Below are 15,962 nucleotides of genomic sequence, written 5' to 3'. Positions count from 1 at the left end.
GGCATATTTTTTTAAATACACTACTCAAAATAATTATCGCATATTGGAAAAAAAGTAATTATTACATACTTCTAAATGAAGGAAGGTTTTTTATTCATGTTTTTTAGACTAAAAATGTTTTATTTAATATACCCGAAAGGAAAGCTATTTATAAAAAATGCAGTAGGCTGTTTGGTTTATGTTCGCAATTTTGTATTTTCCTCTATCATTGAAAGTTACAGATTATGTTGTGCATATCGGCAGTCGCCTTTCTGTTTATTGTGTAATTTTGTAAATAAAACTAAAATTAGATCTATTCGAAAGATGAATTGTGACATTTGACGGAAGGTGAAGCCCCAAACCGCTGTAACGCTATCAAACGAGGGGTATAGTCAAGTTAGGATTGCACAAATTCCACAATTAATGTTGATCAATCATCAATTAATAGAGTACTAAGACACTACAGGGAAACTCACAGTTATAAAAGACGTCATGGCCGAGGTAGACCAAGAGCTACAACAGCAGCCCAGGACCTATTTATACAATTAGCAACTTCGTGCAACTACTGCTAGAAACCTACAAAATGAAATTTTAATAGCTCGTCAGCTTAGGATAATTGATCAGACAGTAAGAAACGGATTAAGAGAACACCAGTTGAAACCAAGACGAGTGGTAACTGGGCCAAGACTCACACGGGAACATCGAGTAGCCAGATTAGCATTTGGAAGAGAACACCTGAACTGGACAGTTGCTGAATGGGTAGAGTACTGTTTACTGACGAGTCCAGATTTACTTTATCAGCGAACGATCGTCGTGTAGAAGGTATATAGAAGAACTGGAACCCGATTTCTTCAGTATAATATTCGTCAGTTGGATGCCTTTGGCGGAGGGGAGTCTGGGGAGGAATTAATATTCAAGCTCGCACTGAATTGCACTTTATCCGTAATCCAGAACCGCACATTGAATGCTGAAATGTACATTACAGACATTCTTGAAGACCATGTAATTCATTTTGCGTTATTCATTGCCGCTCTTTATGTTAGTTGTCCGAAACACTTTTTTTTTCGTTGGAGGGAAAAAGTCTTGCATAAGACACCCAAAGTTGGGGAGTGCCGGATTTCTACCGGCTAAAAAAAACCTCCTCCAGCCACCACTTTACACGTATCCGTTTGTAATCATCTCGCATTGTTTCAGTGCAAAGGGTGTCTAGATTTACCCTATCATGCTCTTTGTCTCTCTTCTCTCTCTTCACAGTTTTCTTTGCCTTCAACTAAGTATATCATAAATGTGGGTAAGTCGAAGTCTTTACCGGCTTCCATACGGAATTGTCCCTATAGCTCTAACTCACACGGTATGCTTTCACATTTTTGAACCTTATCAACCTGACCGCAGTAGCTGCATGATGCATATCAACCCTACAACGATCATACAAATATTTTCTAAAACACCCATGACCAGACAATGCTTGACTCATGAAGTAATCCACTTCTCCTTATGATATGTTCAACCATAATGAAATGCCGGGTATTAACTTGTATGTCCATCTGCCATATATTCCGGTATCCCATTTGTCCTGCCACTGTTGGAGAAGTTTCGTCCTCGCTAGATTCTTATCCATAGCATGGTATCTATCATAACATCCCTGTATGAGCAGTTCAATAGGTGCTATTTCAGATATAACCCCTATAGCATCTCCAGATACCGTTTTGTATGTGCTGCATACTCTAATAGCCATTAGACGTTATATTCTGGGTAGCCTTTGTGTTACGTTTCGATAGTTAATGACTTTTTGTCATACTGCGACTGTAAAACACAAGCAGCACTCTCCTTTTGGATTTTCTAGCCCCGAGAGCACTTATAGAGGAACGGAATGGTGTTTCTGAACATATGTACAAAACTTAATTTTAAGTATTGGAAGGCGATGTCAATCAGTTGTAAGAAATAGAGGAGGCAATACAGAATATTAATTTTGTTTTCAATCTTCTTTTCGCGGCTTTCTTAGTTTTTGTAACGAGAAAATTATCTCTATTATTGTTAATTGTAATAATTTTGTCTTTAAAATTTATTTTTAAAGACAATATATGAAATAGTAATTTAAGTCTTTCTTTTACAGTATCCAAACTATTTAAAAACGTAATTCAGAGAGTTAAACGTGTCTTGGTATTCAAATTAATATGGTTTTTAAAAATATGCGATAATTGTTTTGAGTAGTGTACTTTAACATACTTTTTACTATATTGAACGCATTTACATTTCCTCTTCCAAGATTTCTTTCGAATGAATTTCTCTGACTATCAAAAAATTGTTCTAGATCAGCAAATATGTCATATCCATCTGGCCTTTGTTCATTTGCTTCTGGATTAATAAATCTAGATACAAATACTGAATATTAATAAAAGACTGGAAATTTGGAAAAGTATAAACGGGATTAAGCATTTTAGAACAAGCAAACACGTTTATGAAGAATACATTTTTCTCTAAAACTTAATAAAAAAAAAGTCTCTTGTTAAGATAATTTGGGGACATACTGTAGATATTTCACCAATATAATATTTTCCATATTCACATGGTACATGTACAGGGTGGACCATTTTGGTTGTTTCTATAGGGTATCTAGGAAACCGTGAGAAATATTCAAATTTTGATACTGCAGTCTCGGGTTCTTTTTTTGAAAAAATTAAAATGGCGCAAACGGATCGTGGCTATCTTGATCGGTTTCGAAGCTACAGGGGGATTCTTAAATTTTGTACTTTTTGAAGATGTTCGATAGTTTGTTTATTTCAGCAACCACAGAAAAATGAATTATACATTCTAAAGGCACTTTTCTGTGTAGAATACAGTGGCGTAGTCAGACTTTTTTCGAAAAAAATATTTTTTGAGATATTAACTATACTTATGTTTTTTTTTAAATAGGTAATTTTTTTATATAAATCCCCTGTATATTTTTAAATTTTCTTATTCAGCTTGGCATGGGCTTCTCGAAAATATATATCTCTCTATATTTATTTTCACTATTAACCTCAACATTTCAAATTTTTCTTAAAATATCCATTTAGTGGATGGTAGGCCGCGCCGAGGAACAAAGTAAACGGTTGTCATGGTGATCGGAACATACCTTTGATGGATGCGGAACATTTCATTTCAACAGATTGAAGTGTGTGTATTTTAAATAATAAAGTAAAAAATGAGTAAATTTGAAAATTTTGAGAAATATAATAATATGTTAGAATGTTATATTGAGTTTAACAAACATAAGCAAATGGCAGCTGATTTATATTTTGAGCGGTATCCAGAGCGCGAGCAACCAAACCCAGCCATTTTTAAAAGGTTAATAAGAAATTTTAAAAATATACAAGGGGTCCTATTTAAAAAACATAAGTATAGTTAATATCTCAAAAAATAATTTTTTCGAAAAAAGTCTGACTACGCCACCGCATTCTACACAGAAAAGTGCCTTTAGAATGTATAATTCATTTTTCCGTGATTGCTGAAATAAACAAACTATCGAACATCTTCAAAAAGTACAAAATTTGAGAATCCCCCTGTAGCTTCGAAACCGATGAAGATAGCCACGATCTGTTTGCGCCATTTTAATTTTTTCAAAAAAAGAACCCGAAACTGCAGTATCAAAATTTGAATATTTCTCACGGTTTCCTAGATACCCTATAGAAACAACCAAAATGGTCCACCCTGTACATATGACATTTTTTGTTTGTTGTTCAATGTTCATTTGTTTTATAAAATTAGATGCTTGCATTATACTCACCGGCTCGAAAAACGAGCACCTTAAAATTTTGATGTATTTTAGAATTTAATATATTTTGTTCTAGGGGGTTGATTTTGATGATTTTAACTTTTTAGTATTTCTATTTCTAAATTATTTGACTTTTTAGTATTTCTTTCTAAATTAAAAATGAAAGTTTCCATCTGTCAATTATTCGAGGGAAAACAAAATGTTGATATTTTGGTGAAAGTTTAAAACACCCTGTGGAATATGTTAACTATGTTAAGACAGCAAGGAATTTAAAAATCTACACGTACATATCAGTGAACGGACTGTAAAGAAGAAGATTATAATATTGTCAAGAAAAATGGCGTATCCGCCAGAAATTAAAAATGTATTACTGGTTGCCTGCACAACCGCAACGTATCCGCCAGAAATTAAAAGACTTTTTCAGGCGCCATCTTTTAGTCAAGTCGAGAAGTAAGGGAATCAGACAATGGAATTGTCTGGTATGAAGAAGTACGCTTTCCGAGAATTGGGGAAATTTCGAGAAGCAGTCAATAGAGTATATAAGCCGGAGCCATCGACAACTGAGACAGTTTTTGAAATTTGAATATACCGCGTGGAAATTGAAAATCGGACAATTTGGTGAAGGAATCTTATAAATAGTTAGTTTGTTGTGTGTTATAAGTTAGTAATTGTGTATAAAGTGAGAAAATAAATTCGTTAAGTATTTTATCGTGAGTTTAAATTAGTGGACCCACGGAATCCGTAACAATTGGTGTCGGAAGTGCGATTCAAGAGGATTTTAAGAAGAAATTAAGTGGATTGGAAGATTTTTAGACCGAATTAGAGTATTTTTATGGTTGGTACAAGGGAACAAGCGAAGAAAATGGAGGAAGTAAGCAAATTATTGGGCGATTTTATGGAGAATATGAGAAGAGAGAAGGCAGAAGAACAAGAAAGACTCCGTAAAGAACGAGAAGAAGAGCGAGCCCGATTAGAAAGAGAAAAGGAAGAGGAAAAACTACGATGTCAACAAGAACAGGACCGGCTTGAGAACATTTTCGAAGATTTGAAAGTTCAACGACAACAAGAGAAACAAGAAGAACAGGACCGGCTTGAGAAAATACTGGGTAATTTGGAAATTCGTTTGGAGGAGCGACGTCAAAAGAAAGACAAGAAGAACAGGACCGTATTCAGAAAATTTTAGAAAATCAAGGAATTAGACAAGAACGGTTGGAGAAAATTGTTGAAGATTTAGAAGTGCGTCGCCAGAAAGAAAAATTTGAAGATCAGGACCGTCTTAAGAAAACTTTGGAAAATCAGGAATTTCGACTACAGAAGAATTTTGAAGACCTGGAAAAACGACAGGAGAACCATTTCCAAGAAGTCGTAGAAGATCTGGAGGAGCGCCTTCAGCAGAAGATAGAAAGGTTGGAGATGGACCTACAGAAGACCAAGGTACAAGTAAAGACACCTGGCGTTCAAGGAACAGCAAACCTTAAGGCTCCGACCTACGATGGACAAACGACATGGACAATGTACCACCGTCAGTTTGAAGCAGCCGCTGCTGCCAATGGATGGACTGACCAAGAGAAAGCAGCAGCACTTGTCATCGCGCTACGTGGCCCTGCCCTGGAACTGTTGCAAACTATTCCTACAGCCCAACAGCAGGAATACCAAACTTTGGTCGCTGCACTGGACAGAAGATATGGCGACCAACATCGACGCCAACTTTACCAGGCCCAGATCAAGACACGCCTGCAAAGGTCCGGAGAGAGTCTGCAGGAATTTGAAGCAGACTTACGTCGGCTGGTACACCTAGCGTATCCTGAAGCACCGGAAGGATTTAGGGAGGAACTCGCTGCTCAGTGCTTTATCAGGCGCAGAGGGCGCTGCAAATATCCTGATTTTCTACCAGCAGCGAAGCACTGGTCAGGGCGCTGGAAATCGAAGCTGCTTTTAGCGCCATCCCTAGACCGAAGATAAGATCGGTAACGGTAGAGGAACAGCCCGAGAGTACCCACAGAAGTTTGGAGGAGATGTGTAGAAAATTCGACAAACTATGTGAGCTACTAATAAACAAGTAAGTCAACAACACCCAGACAGAGAACCAAAGAAGATTCCAGGACATGAGGTGCTATGGATGCGGCAGGAATGGCCACATCAAACGGTATTGTCGCATCCAAATGCGATTCCATTCACCATCCAGAGAACATCGGCACATCGGAAGATCCCAGGACATAAGTTGCTATAGATGTGGCAGGAATGGCCACATCAAACGGGATTGCCGCGTCCAAATGCGATTCCGTTTACCATCGAGAGAACATAGGCACCCGGAAATCAACACTAATGAGCGAGTATTGGCTGAAGAAAACAGAGCCCCTAGGATGTTTTCCGTTAGGAGTCTAGGAAAAACCGCTGACAGTTTGGTGATCAACGGGAAGGTCAATGGTAGAAGAAATCGAATGACTGTGGACACAGGCGCTATGGTATCGTTGGTGCAGACTAACTCAGTGCGAGGATTGAAGATGATGCCTCTTAGAAGAAGAGTGTATTTACGTACAGTTACGGGGGAAATGGCCGTTGTACGGGGAGAGGCTTTCATGGAATTGGAGTTAGGGAATTTGAAGTTTCGGCATAGCGTTTTAGTGGCGGACATTGAAGATGATTTTATCATGGGTATGGATGTGATCAGTCAACATGGTTTTTCGTTTGATCACCATAGAAACATCCTGAAAATCGGAAATGAGGAATTTTCTGTATCTAAAGAGAAGAGACCAGGAAATATGGAAGAAATATTATCGAAAATTGTGATGATACCTGGTGATACCAAGAAGACTGTGTTCGGGAAACTAGAGAAAACCGTTGGGTGCCGTGTAGGACGGGTACAAATTATCGACAACGACCTAGATCGACGACGAGCTACCTTGGACAAGAAAATGAAACATCGCGAAAGCACTATCAGAATAAGGAGTTTTAAGCTTGGAGCTGATGAACAGTGGACGACGACACAATTGAGGAAAGATCAAATGGAAGATCCAGACATCGGAGCAATACTACGGCTCAAGGAAGGTAACGGCGAGAGACACCGTGCCAGGATATTGCGGACAGAGGGGCTCGTTTTTCAAAGCTCTCTGGGCTCAGTGGAATTCACTGGTGATTGAGAATGGATTGTTAAAGCGCACGTGGGAAAGTGCGGATGGCAGGACAGTAACAACTCAGTTACTGGTACCAAGGAAGAAAGTTACCCAGGTATTGGAAGAAATTCAAGGTGGTAAAACTGGAGCCCATCTTGGGGTAAACAAGACCCTGAGCAAGCTGAGAGACCGTTTTTACTGGGTGGATTATTGTGAAGATGTTAAGAAATGGTGTCGACAATATAAAACTTGTGCAGCCAGCCAAGGACCAAGCACTCGATCTAGGGGAAAAATGAAACAATATAACGTTGGACTGCCATTCGAAAGAATCGCTGTTGACATTGCAGGCCCATTCCCTGAAACGCACAAGGGCAACAAGTACGTTTTAGTAGCGATGGATTATTTCAGTAAATGGCCAGAAGTTTTTGCCATTCCAAACCAAGAAGCATCGACTGTAGCTGAAGTATTGGTCAATAATGTCTTCAGTAGATTTGGAATTCCCTTAGAGCTTCACACTGACCAAGGAAGGAACTTCGAGTCAAGACTGTTCCAGAAGATGTGTGATCTGCTTGGTATTCACAAGACTAGGACAACAGCTTTACATCCGCAGTCTGATGGGATGGTCGAAAGATTCAATAAGACCATTGAAGAACACCTCTCGAAAATGGTGGCCGAACATCAAAGAGATTGGGATCAACACATACCGCTGTTCCTAATGGCGTATAGAAGTGCAGTTCACAACACCACCGGACTTTCACCATCGAAGATTTTATTTGGTCGAGAATTACGGTTGCCTTGTGACTTGGTGTTCGGATCACCAGACGACGGCACCACAAATGTAGAGGACTACGCGGATGAACTGAAGGAAAGGTTAATGGAAATTCATAAGGCCGTAAGAAGTAAGATTACGCTAGCCAGTGACCGGATGAAAGCTCGTTACGACCTCAGAGCCAATTCTACGGGATTTCAACAGGACGATATGGTATGGTTATATAACCCACAGCGCAAGAAAGGGAGGTCCCCAAAGTTAACTCCAGCATGGGAAGGTCCTTATACAGTCATCAAGAGGATAAATGATGTTGTGTACCGGATTCAACGCAGCCCTAGAAGTAAGATGAAAGTAGTTCATCTGGATCGATTGAAGAGATACCAGACAGGAACCTTGATCGGGACGATCAAATTTGAGAAGGGGCAATGTCAAGAAAAATGGCGTATCCGCCAGAAATTAAAAATGTATTACTGGTTGCCTGCACAACCGCAACGTATCCGCCAGAAATTAAAAGACTTTTCAGGCGCCATCTTTTAGTCAAGTCGAAAGTAAGGGAATCAGACAATGGAATTGTCTGGTATGAAGAAAGTACGCTTTCCGAGAAATTGGAGAAATTTCGAGAAGCAGTCAATAGAGTATATAAGCCGGAGCCATCGACAACTGAGACAGTTTTTGAAATTTGAATATACCGCGTGGAAATTGAAAATCGGACAATTTGGTGAAGGAATCTTATAAATAGTTAGTTTGTTGTGTGTTATAAGTTAGTAATTGTGTATAAAGTGAGAAAATAAATTCGTTAAGTATTTTATCGTGAGTTTAAATTAGTGGACCCACGGAATCCGTAACAATATTTCCCGTTCAACGAAGCAAATCGTATATCAAGGCCCTGCTTCGGGACCACAAAATAGGTCTGTCGACTAGGACCAAAAGCAAAAGTTTGATTTTAATGTAAAAATTACGAAAAAATGTTAGTGTTTTCTTCAAAAGCGAATATCTCCAACAAAAATAAAGCTAACGAGATGAACCAAAAGAACAACTATCGAGAAAAGATGCACCTAGATGATAAAATTATTGTCAAATTCCTTGCTTTTTAACATTTTCCAGAGGGTGTTCCAAACTTTTTGAAATAACAACATTTTGTGTTTTCTCGTAATGGGAATGTCAATTTTTAGTTTAGAAAGAGATACTAAAAAGTCTAATAATTTAGCTACAAATTGCTTAAAAGATCAAAAATACATAAAACATTTAAGGTGTCCCTTTTTCGTGCCGTGAAATTAATCAAGCAAACACCTTAACCGCAACATAATAAACAAATATTAAACTATAATACATCGCTTACTTATGTTGTGATATATGTGGTCTATGTTTGACATTTTTTCTGGCCCAAGCTCCTTGACCAGGGTAAATAGGCTTGGTAGGTACAGGTTTTGGTTCAGCGTGTTCATTGTCCGGTTCTCTCGGTTCATTTTCATGTTCCTCATCGGTCTTTTCATCCGGTAACTCCTCGGGTTCGCCCTGATTTTCGCTGACATAATCACTATTTTCGTCATCTAAAGAAATACGGAGTAATGTAACAACTAGTCAATAAGGGAGGAGAACATAGCAAAATAGATTTAAACATCAACAGCAAAAAAAAAATATGATAATATCCAGAAACCCAGATATATTTAAAAACTTCACCATACCATTTAACAGAAGACCCGTAGAAAGTGTAATTAATATTATACACTCAGATGCAAAAAAAACGCAACGGAAAAAATTTTGGTCAAATTTAAAGTGTTATATTTTTGTTATTTTTAGCTTTATTTTCATCATTTTTTTTTTCAAGCTGTAATTATATCACTTTTTATTCGTAAACTCAGTTTTTATAAACTTTAGTATTTGTCATATTATACAGGGTTAATCGAGGGGTTGTTTTTTACCTTAACTTTAAAACATCCTGTGTAATAATCTCGTGTGTAAATTTTCCTAAAATATGTCTTCTGAGCATTTTGTTTATTGGATCATGTTAATACATGCCTTGATTAATTTTTAAGAGCTAAATGAGCTTGCCACCAACAATTTGAAATTTTTTCATTATCAGTTATTTTTCAATGTAACAAGGCTGTTTTGGTGATTATTTTGAACTCTATATACTACTATAAACTGCCCATCATGTTCGACGTTTGGCAAATGCTTGGCAGGAGGGTAAGAGGTCGCAAAGTAGTACCAGCTTCATTAAATGAACTTCGCTGGGTCCTTAAAGAAGAATGGGAAAACATAACGCAATATGATATATGCAGCCTCAATCACAGTATGAACGGACGAATACAGCGGGTTATAGCAGCCAAGGGCGGGGCAATACAAAGTATTAAAGAAGGTATTTTTACAATTTTTTTTCTGTTTGTAAACTTGAGTATTAAGCCCCGGTTACACGGTGCGTGGTTTGGCAGACCACAAATTGGCCCGTGGCCTGCCCTGGTCAGCCATTTGACGAACCGACATTGTCAAAACGGTTTGTGTGGTTCGTGGTCTGCAGACTGATCTTGAGATGCAGTCTGATCTTGAGACCCGGAACTTGAAAATTTAGTTCGATTTGACATGGATGCAAGGCAACAGGCTGTGGCAGCTGCTACTTTGTGTGTCATGTATAGTGGATTATTGTTGCAACAAAAATGCAAGAAGAGATTGTGGGTGGCAACATATATGCGAAATAGAAGCTGCATGCACCGACAATGGTCCGTAATTTGCCGAGCCAATACGAACCCTCACGGAACAGCACAGTCCATTCCTTTGTTCCGTGAAATTTTACCGACAACAGACGGGCAGGGCCGGACTTAACGAAGTTGCCGCCCCAGGCAAAAAAAAAATTGCCGCCCCTTAACTTTTTTTTTAATTAAAAAAATTACGGATATAAAAAACATTTATTTCAATACAGGACCAACAACAGAATAGACCGACAGAACAGATCAACACAGAACATAAAATAAATATTAAAATATTCATATAAAATGACAACAAACGAACAATAAAACTATAAGGTTTGCTTATATGCCTATAAAGGTTTCCTAGATACTTTTTTGTTCGCAAAATTATCAATTACTTCATCGTAATTGATAGTTTTTAAAAGGTCGGACTCAATATGTAAAACTGCCAAATAATTTAGACGTTCTGTTTCCATAGTGGACCGTAAATAAGTTTTAATACGTTTCAATGCAGAAAACTAGCGTTCAGAAGAACAGTTAGTAATAAAAGTACATGTGAAGATTCTTAATGCTATGAAAGTATTTGGAAACAGGTCTTGAGCGTTTTTTTCATAAATTACTTTAAGAAGCTCTCTAGCAGATGGTTTTGCTGACTTAATGCATTTTATAAATTAGTATTTTTAACACAACCACGGCACTCTAGACTATCTAAATCTAGACGGCCATTCTTTCCAGAATGTCATTTTCTATCGAACAAAGTAAAAAAAATACCGAGGGTGCCATTTAAAAATCAAAAGTTGTAGTTATTACAGGAACAGGAATTACAGGAACAGTTAGAAACAGGAAGTGACCAAAAACAATTAAATACGTCAATCAAACCTGATTTATATCATATACTAATGTACGAAGTCTCGTTATTTTATCTGAAAAAATAAAAAAGTTATAGGGGGTGAGTCACTTTTGATATAGAGTATAGAGCTTATTAAAATGCATTAAAATAGGGCTAAAAATAGCAAAAATTATAACACTTTAAATTTGACCAAAAATTTCTCCGTTGCGTTTTTTTGCATCTGAGTGTAGTTAATAATTTCGTTATTCTTAAACACAATTATTTCATAATTTTATTAGGTAAGTAATTACCTGGTTCTTTTGCATCAACATTTTCCTCGTTTTTTTCATCATCTGCAATTTTATCACTTTCGTCATCATCACGTTCACTATCAATATCTTCACCTGGTTCATGTAGCCTGTCATCGCGATAATTCTCTGTTAATGATGGTCTGTTTAAGACAGGACCACTATGTTGATTAACATGTGCTTGTTTGATACTTGGTGCATTAAAGTGTTCGTAGTTTTCTTGGTTGTTATTATCAATAAAAACTTTTGGTCTTTTAATAAGTTTTCTTTTTACTGGAACCTGTCCTATCTCATATTTCTTGCTTTCTTGTTTATTTTGAAAATCACCTAAGTACTTTTTTGGTTTGTTCGCTCCTTGCAATAAAACATTTCTATACCCTTGAGTGACAAATAGAATGGGTTCTTTTTGAGTAGTTAGAGATATAGGTAACTCTGTGGCCTCACTTTCAGGTGCTGTCAAATAGTACCCTGAGTTTTGAGGTTCATATTGATTCGAACTTGGGCTGAAATAATATTACATATTAATATTACTGATTCACATTCGTCATAAACCTAAAAATGTACACACCTTGGTATAGCTGATAATGCATATTCTCTATAAACTGAAGGTTTTCGCTTATTGCTTCGATTTAAAACGGATTGTATAGATTTTGGGGTCTCTTCTGCCTTAAATATTTGTTTAAAATTTTGAGCTGGTAACGGTTTTACCTTTAACACTTCATCAGGAAGAGTTTGATATTTCTTTGGCTTTGGCTTATAAAAATACTTAGACGATACAGATGCATCACCGTTCCCTTGATTTTTACTTAAATATTTATTCTTCGGAAAATCTATCCGTCTTTGATGTTTCAGTTCATTGTTTTGGCGTGTCTTCTTTAAAGACTGCTGATCACTTACAGGTATGGAAGTGTCTTGATTTATTATGGTACTATAACTTAATTGATCTTGCCTGTTGGGCGATAATAAATAAAATCCGCTTTCTCCCTTTAAATGTTCAGGTATTATAACTTCACTTTGTGCTAAAATATCATCGCTGTACCAATGGGACGATGGGGAATGTACTAAAAAAGTAGTATTAGTTATATTTCCAAGGACAGTGACGAAATATACAAAATAAATTCAATGTGTTTCAACACCGGAATTGAAGTTTATACAGGAGTTTTCTACGATGTTTTCAATGTGTATCTCGGAAACTACTGGAGATAGAGAATCGGTTAAATGGAATTGCACACAAAGAATTGCAGTTTTGTGGGGTCATAAATATGCGCCTTTCAGATTTTTGAAAAACTTCATGGCTTCCTAGATATTTCGAAAAAAAAACAAATTTCGACTATTTAAAAATGGTCCCTAATTCCATTGTAATCTGTTTGAAATAAAAAGTTTTCAGATAAAAGTTGTAGATAATCTCATCCTTAATGAGACTGTGTTGTCCGTTTTTTTCTAAAGTCTGTCATTTTTGACATATGACACAAACTTATGTTTTTTTTTAATGGAAACCATATTTGGCCATGACTTCATAAAAAGCGCCATTTTTAAGATTTTCAGCGATATAAGCTATATGTTTTTTTTTTTCAAAAAATTACGAGTTATAGCCAATTCTTATCATTTTTAAACAATTTCACTTAGTTAGCCATGGAAACAAGTTCAATCGTCATTGCTCTCAAAACTGTCACATCCAAGCTTTGTAAATTAAAATAACCAAAAATTGTAAATATGAATTTTTCAAATGAAGAAAAGTGTGTAGGATTTTTGGTTATTGGTAATTGGAAATGTTAAAAATTATTTATATCATAATTATTCAAACTCAGGGATAGGAAGGGTGGACCAATTGCATGGGCCTCCTCTATCACCTAGCCTATCCATTTTAGATTTTTTATGCGGTATATTTTTTAAACATTTTCTAAAATAACTTAAAGTGTATGTAGTGATATTATTTTTTTAAGTTTTAGTTTGTGTAATGTAAATTGTAAAGAACCGGTTAATAAAATATTCTGTCTTTTTATAAGTTATAAATTTATAATAATTAAATAAATAACAGAATAAGAATACCATACCAACTAATTGAAACTAGTCAAGAACGATAAGAATGGGCTATAACTCATTAATTTTTCGAAAAAAATATATTATAGCTTATAACACTGAAAAGCTTCAAAAATGGCACTTTTTATGAAGCCATGGCCAACTATCGTTTCCATTAAAAATAGCATAAGTTTGAAGTAAAAATGACAGATTTTAGAAAAAAACGGAGAACACAGTCTCATTATGGATGTGATTATCTACAATTTTTATCTGAAAAAGTTTTTCAAAAATCTGAAAGGCGCATATTTATTACCCCATAAAACTGCATATTTCTTCCCATTTAACGGGCTCTCTATCTCCAGTAGTTTCCGAGATAGCCATTAAGAACATCGTAGAGGACTCACCCTGTATAAACTTCAGTTCCGGTGTTGTTGGTAAAAGCAGCGAAAAAAATTCTAGTGTTAAATCATCATTTTTATTCTATTACAATCTTACTTTGGTCTATCCATTTTGGTGTCCTAATTGCTGAACGTTCTTTTTCTAGATTCTGAGTCCATGATAAAGGAATTTTTGTTGCATTTGTACTAAGAAACGTCCACATACAACTTAGCAACAGGTATTTAGTAGATATCATAATGGACATATACTAGTCAACATTAAGTAACCTTAACATAGCATATTATCTTCTAGACAATTACTGAATATCAAGTCCCCACAAAATTCACTAACCAAGTTAAAAGATGCATACGTTTATCGGGATTCTAAAAAAATGGTCACCATATTAGTAAATATCATAAACAACATTGCTTTTCGTTAATTTTAGATATACCGTGTGTTTTTCAAAAATAGCTCACCCCTATAACTTTTTTATTTTTTCAGTTAAGAAATGGTATATTATAGGGTACGACTGTCCGATATTGGAATACCGACGCTTTAAAATTTTAAGGCAAGGTTTTTTGGAGGGACTAGAGGGAGCAGCAGGGAAGCCAACATCAGAGACATCGGGAACTTTGCATTAACGCAAAGAAAGAATGAGAGGAAGGTTTGGTACAATATACAGACCCAAGGACTCCGAGTGAGGAACCAGGCATAATCCCAAACTCCAGCAACCTCTATATAGATACCTATATATCTATAGAGTGCCAGATTGAAATTTAAAGTTCCATTTTTTTAATCGAAAATATTAAAAGTTGACATCTGATATATCCAGAATCGCAAACAGGTTTTCGCACCAACCGTGGCACCGTCGATTCCACATTCTCCATGCGCCAACTACAGGAAAAAGTAAAAGAGCAGCAGTCTAAACTATATGTTGCATTCATCGACCTAACAAAAGCCTTCGACTCTGTGAACAGAGATGCACTTTGGACAAATATGAAAAGTTCGGAGTACCCAACAAATTTCTTAGAATGTGCAAAAGTCTCGATAATAACAAGTCAAGAGTGTCACATCATGGTGAGCTTGTAGACGGTAAGAGGAGGCCGGGTGGACAACTCAAAATGTACAAAGATATTTTCCACTTAAGAAGGATTAACAAGCAGAATGACTGGGAAGAAGCAGCTCACAATAGAACGGAATGGAGAAGAATTGAAAACTTAGTTAACAGCGACAACCAAAAAGTAAAGAGGCAAAAAAGTAATGAGATTTTTGAATGTCTGAAGTTCGGTAGATAGATAACATTACGTATCCGGCTTTTCAGTCACAGAAAAGCTCATGAAAGAAAACGCCTTGCGTGACCATCTTCTGATGCGTGTCAAATACTCGTCAGTATGTATGTACGTATGTATGTAGTCATTTCGGGTGAAACAGGAAATGACCGAAACTAATTGAATATGTCAATCAATCCCGATTTATATCATATATTAACATACCAAATTTTGTTTTTTTTTTTAATCTGGAAAAGTAAAACAGTTATAGGGGCGACTTTTGAAGAACACCCGGTATAGAAAAATCAATAGAAATTGGTATGCATGTCATCACGTACGTGGTTTGTGTAATAATGTTGCTATAAGAACATTTTTGTGTATTGTTTCTAGGACTGAAGTGAAAAATCAGTGACAAAAATACAAATTTTATTTCATATTTATCAAAAGTCAAAGTAAAAATTAGACGTACCGAGATTACGAAGTTCAGTGATTTTGATGACGTGCTTGCCAAGTTTTATTCATTTTCCTATAACTTAATAACATATATTTAGGAAATAGGTACATCTTTCAAAAATATGTCCGATGCTATTTATTCTTAATTTAAAATTAAAGTTAGAAATCAATCTTAAGTTAATGAAAGCGATATAATATTTCAAAAATGTGTTACCAACTCAAACCACTAAGATTATTTATTACTCGAGAACCGTATGCCAGATGTTATTGTAATACTTTTATCTAAAATTCAATTGTAAAAAGCAAATGTAACACTTATTAGTAGGATATTGTTATATTCTAACAAATCAATACGTTTTTTTTTCGATTAAATTATAATATATTGATTTGATAATTTTAATTGATTAA

At 36.0% G+C, this 15,962-nt stretch overlaps 1 protein-coding gene across 1 annotated transcript in view; it reads right to left on the bottom strand.

Annotated features, from left to right (window-relative positions):
• LOC115885704 overlaps positions 1-15,962 on the bottom strand; it is a 73,821-nt gene that overhangs the window by 22,385 nt on the left and 35,474 nt on the right. The window contains exons 2-6 of the mRNA XM_030904689.1: positions 13,951-14,216; positions 12,005-12,497; positions 11,440-11,939; positions 8,955-9,165; positions 2,206-2,348 (exon numbers count right to left, since the gene is read on the bottom strand). Coding sequence (XP_030760549.1) covers positions 2,206-2,348; positions 8,955-9,165; positions 11,440-11,939; positions 12,005-12,497; positions 13,951-14,098 — 1,495 coding nt within the window. The 5' untranslated portion in view covers positions 14,099-14,216. The remainder of the gene's footprint in view (positions 1-2,205; positions 2,349-8,954; positions 9,166-11,439; positions 11,940-12,004; positions 12,498-13,950; positions 14,217-15,962) is intronic.

This window comes from Sitophilus oryzae, unplaced genomic scaffold (assembly GCF_002938485.1).
Source record: "Sitophilus oryzae breed Bouriz unplaced genomic scaffold, Soryzae_2.0 scaffold_41_pilon_pilon, whole genome shotgun sequence".
Taxonomy (NCBI): Eukaryota; Metazoa; Arthropoda; class Insecta; order Coleoptera; family Curculionidae; genus Sitophilus; species Sitophilus oryzae.
This window is presented reverse-complemented; position numbering and strand designations above follow the sequence as displayed.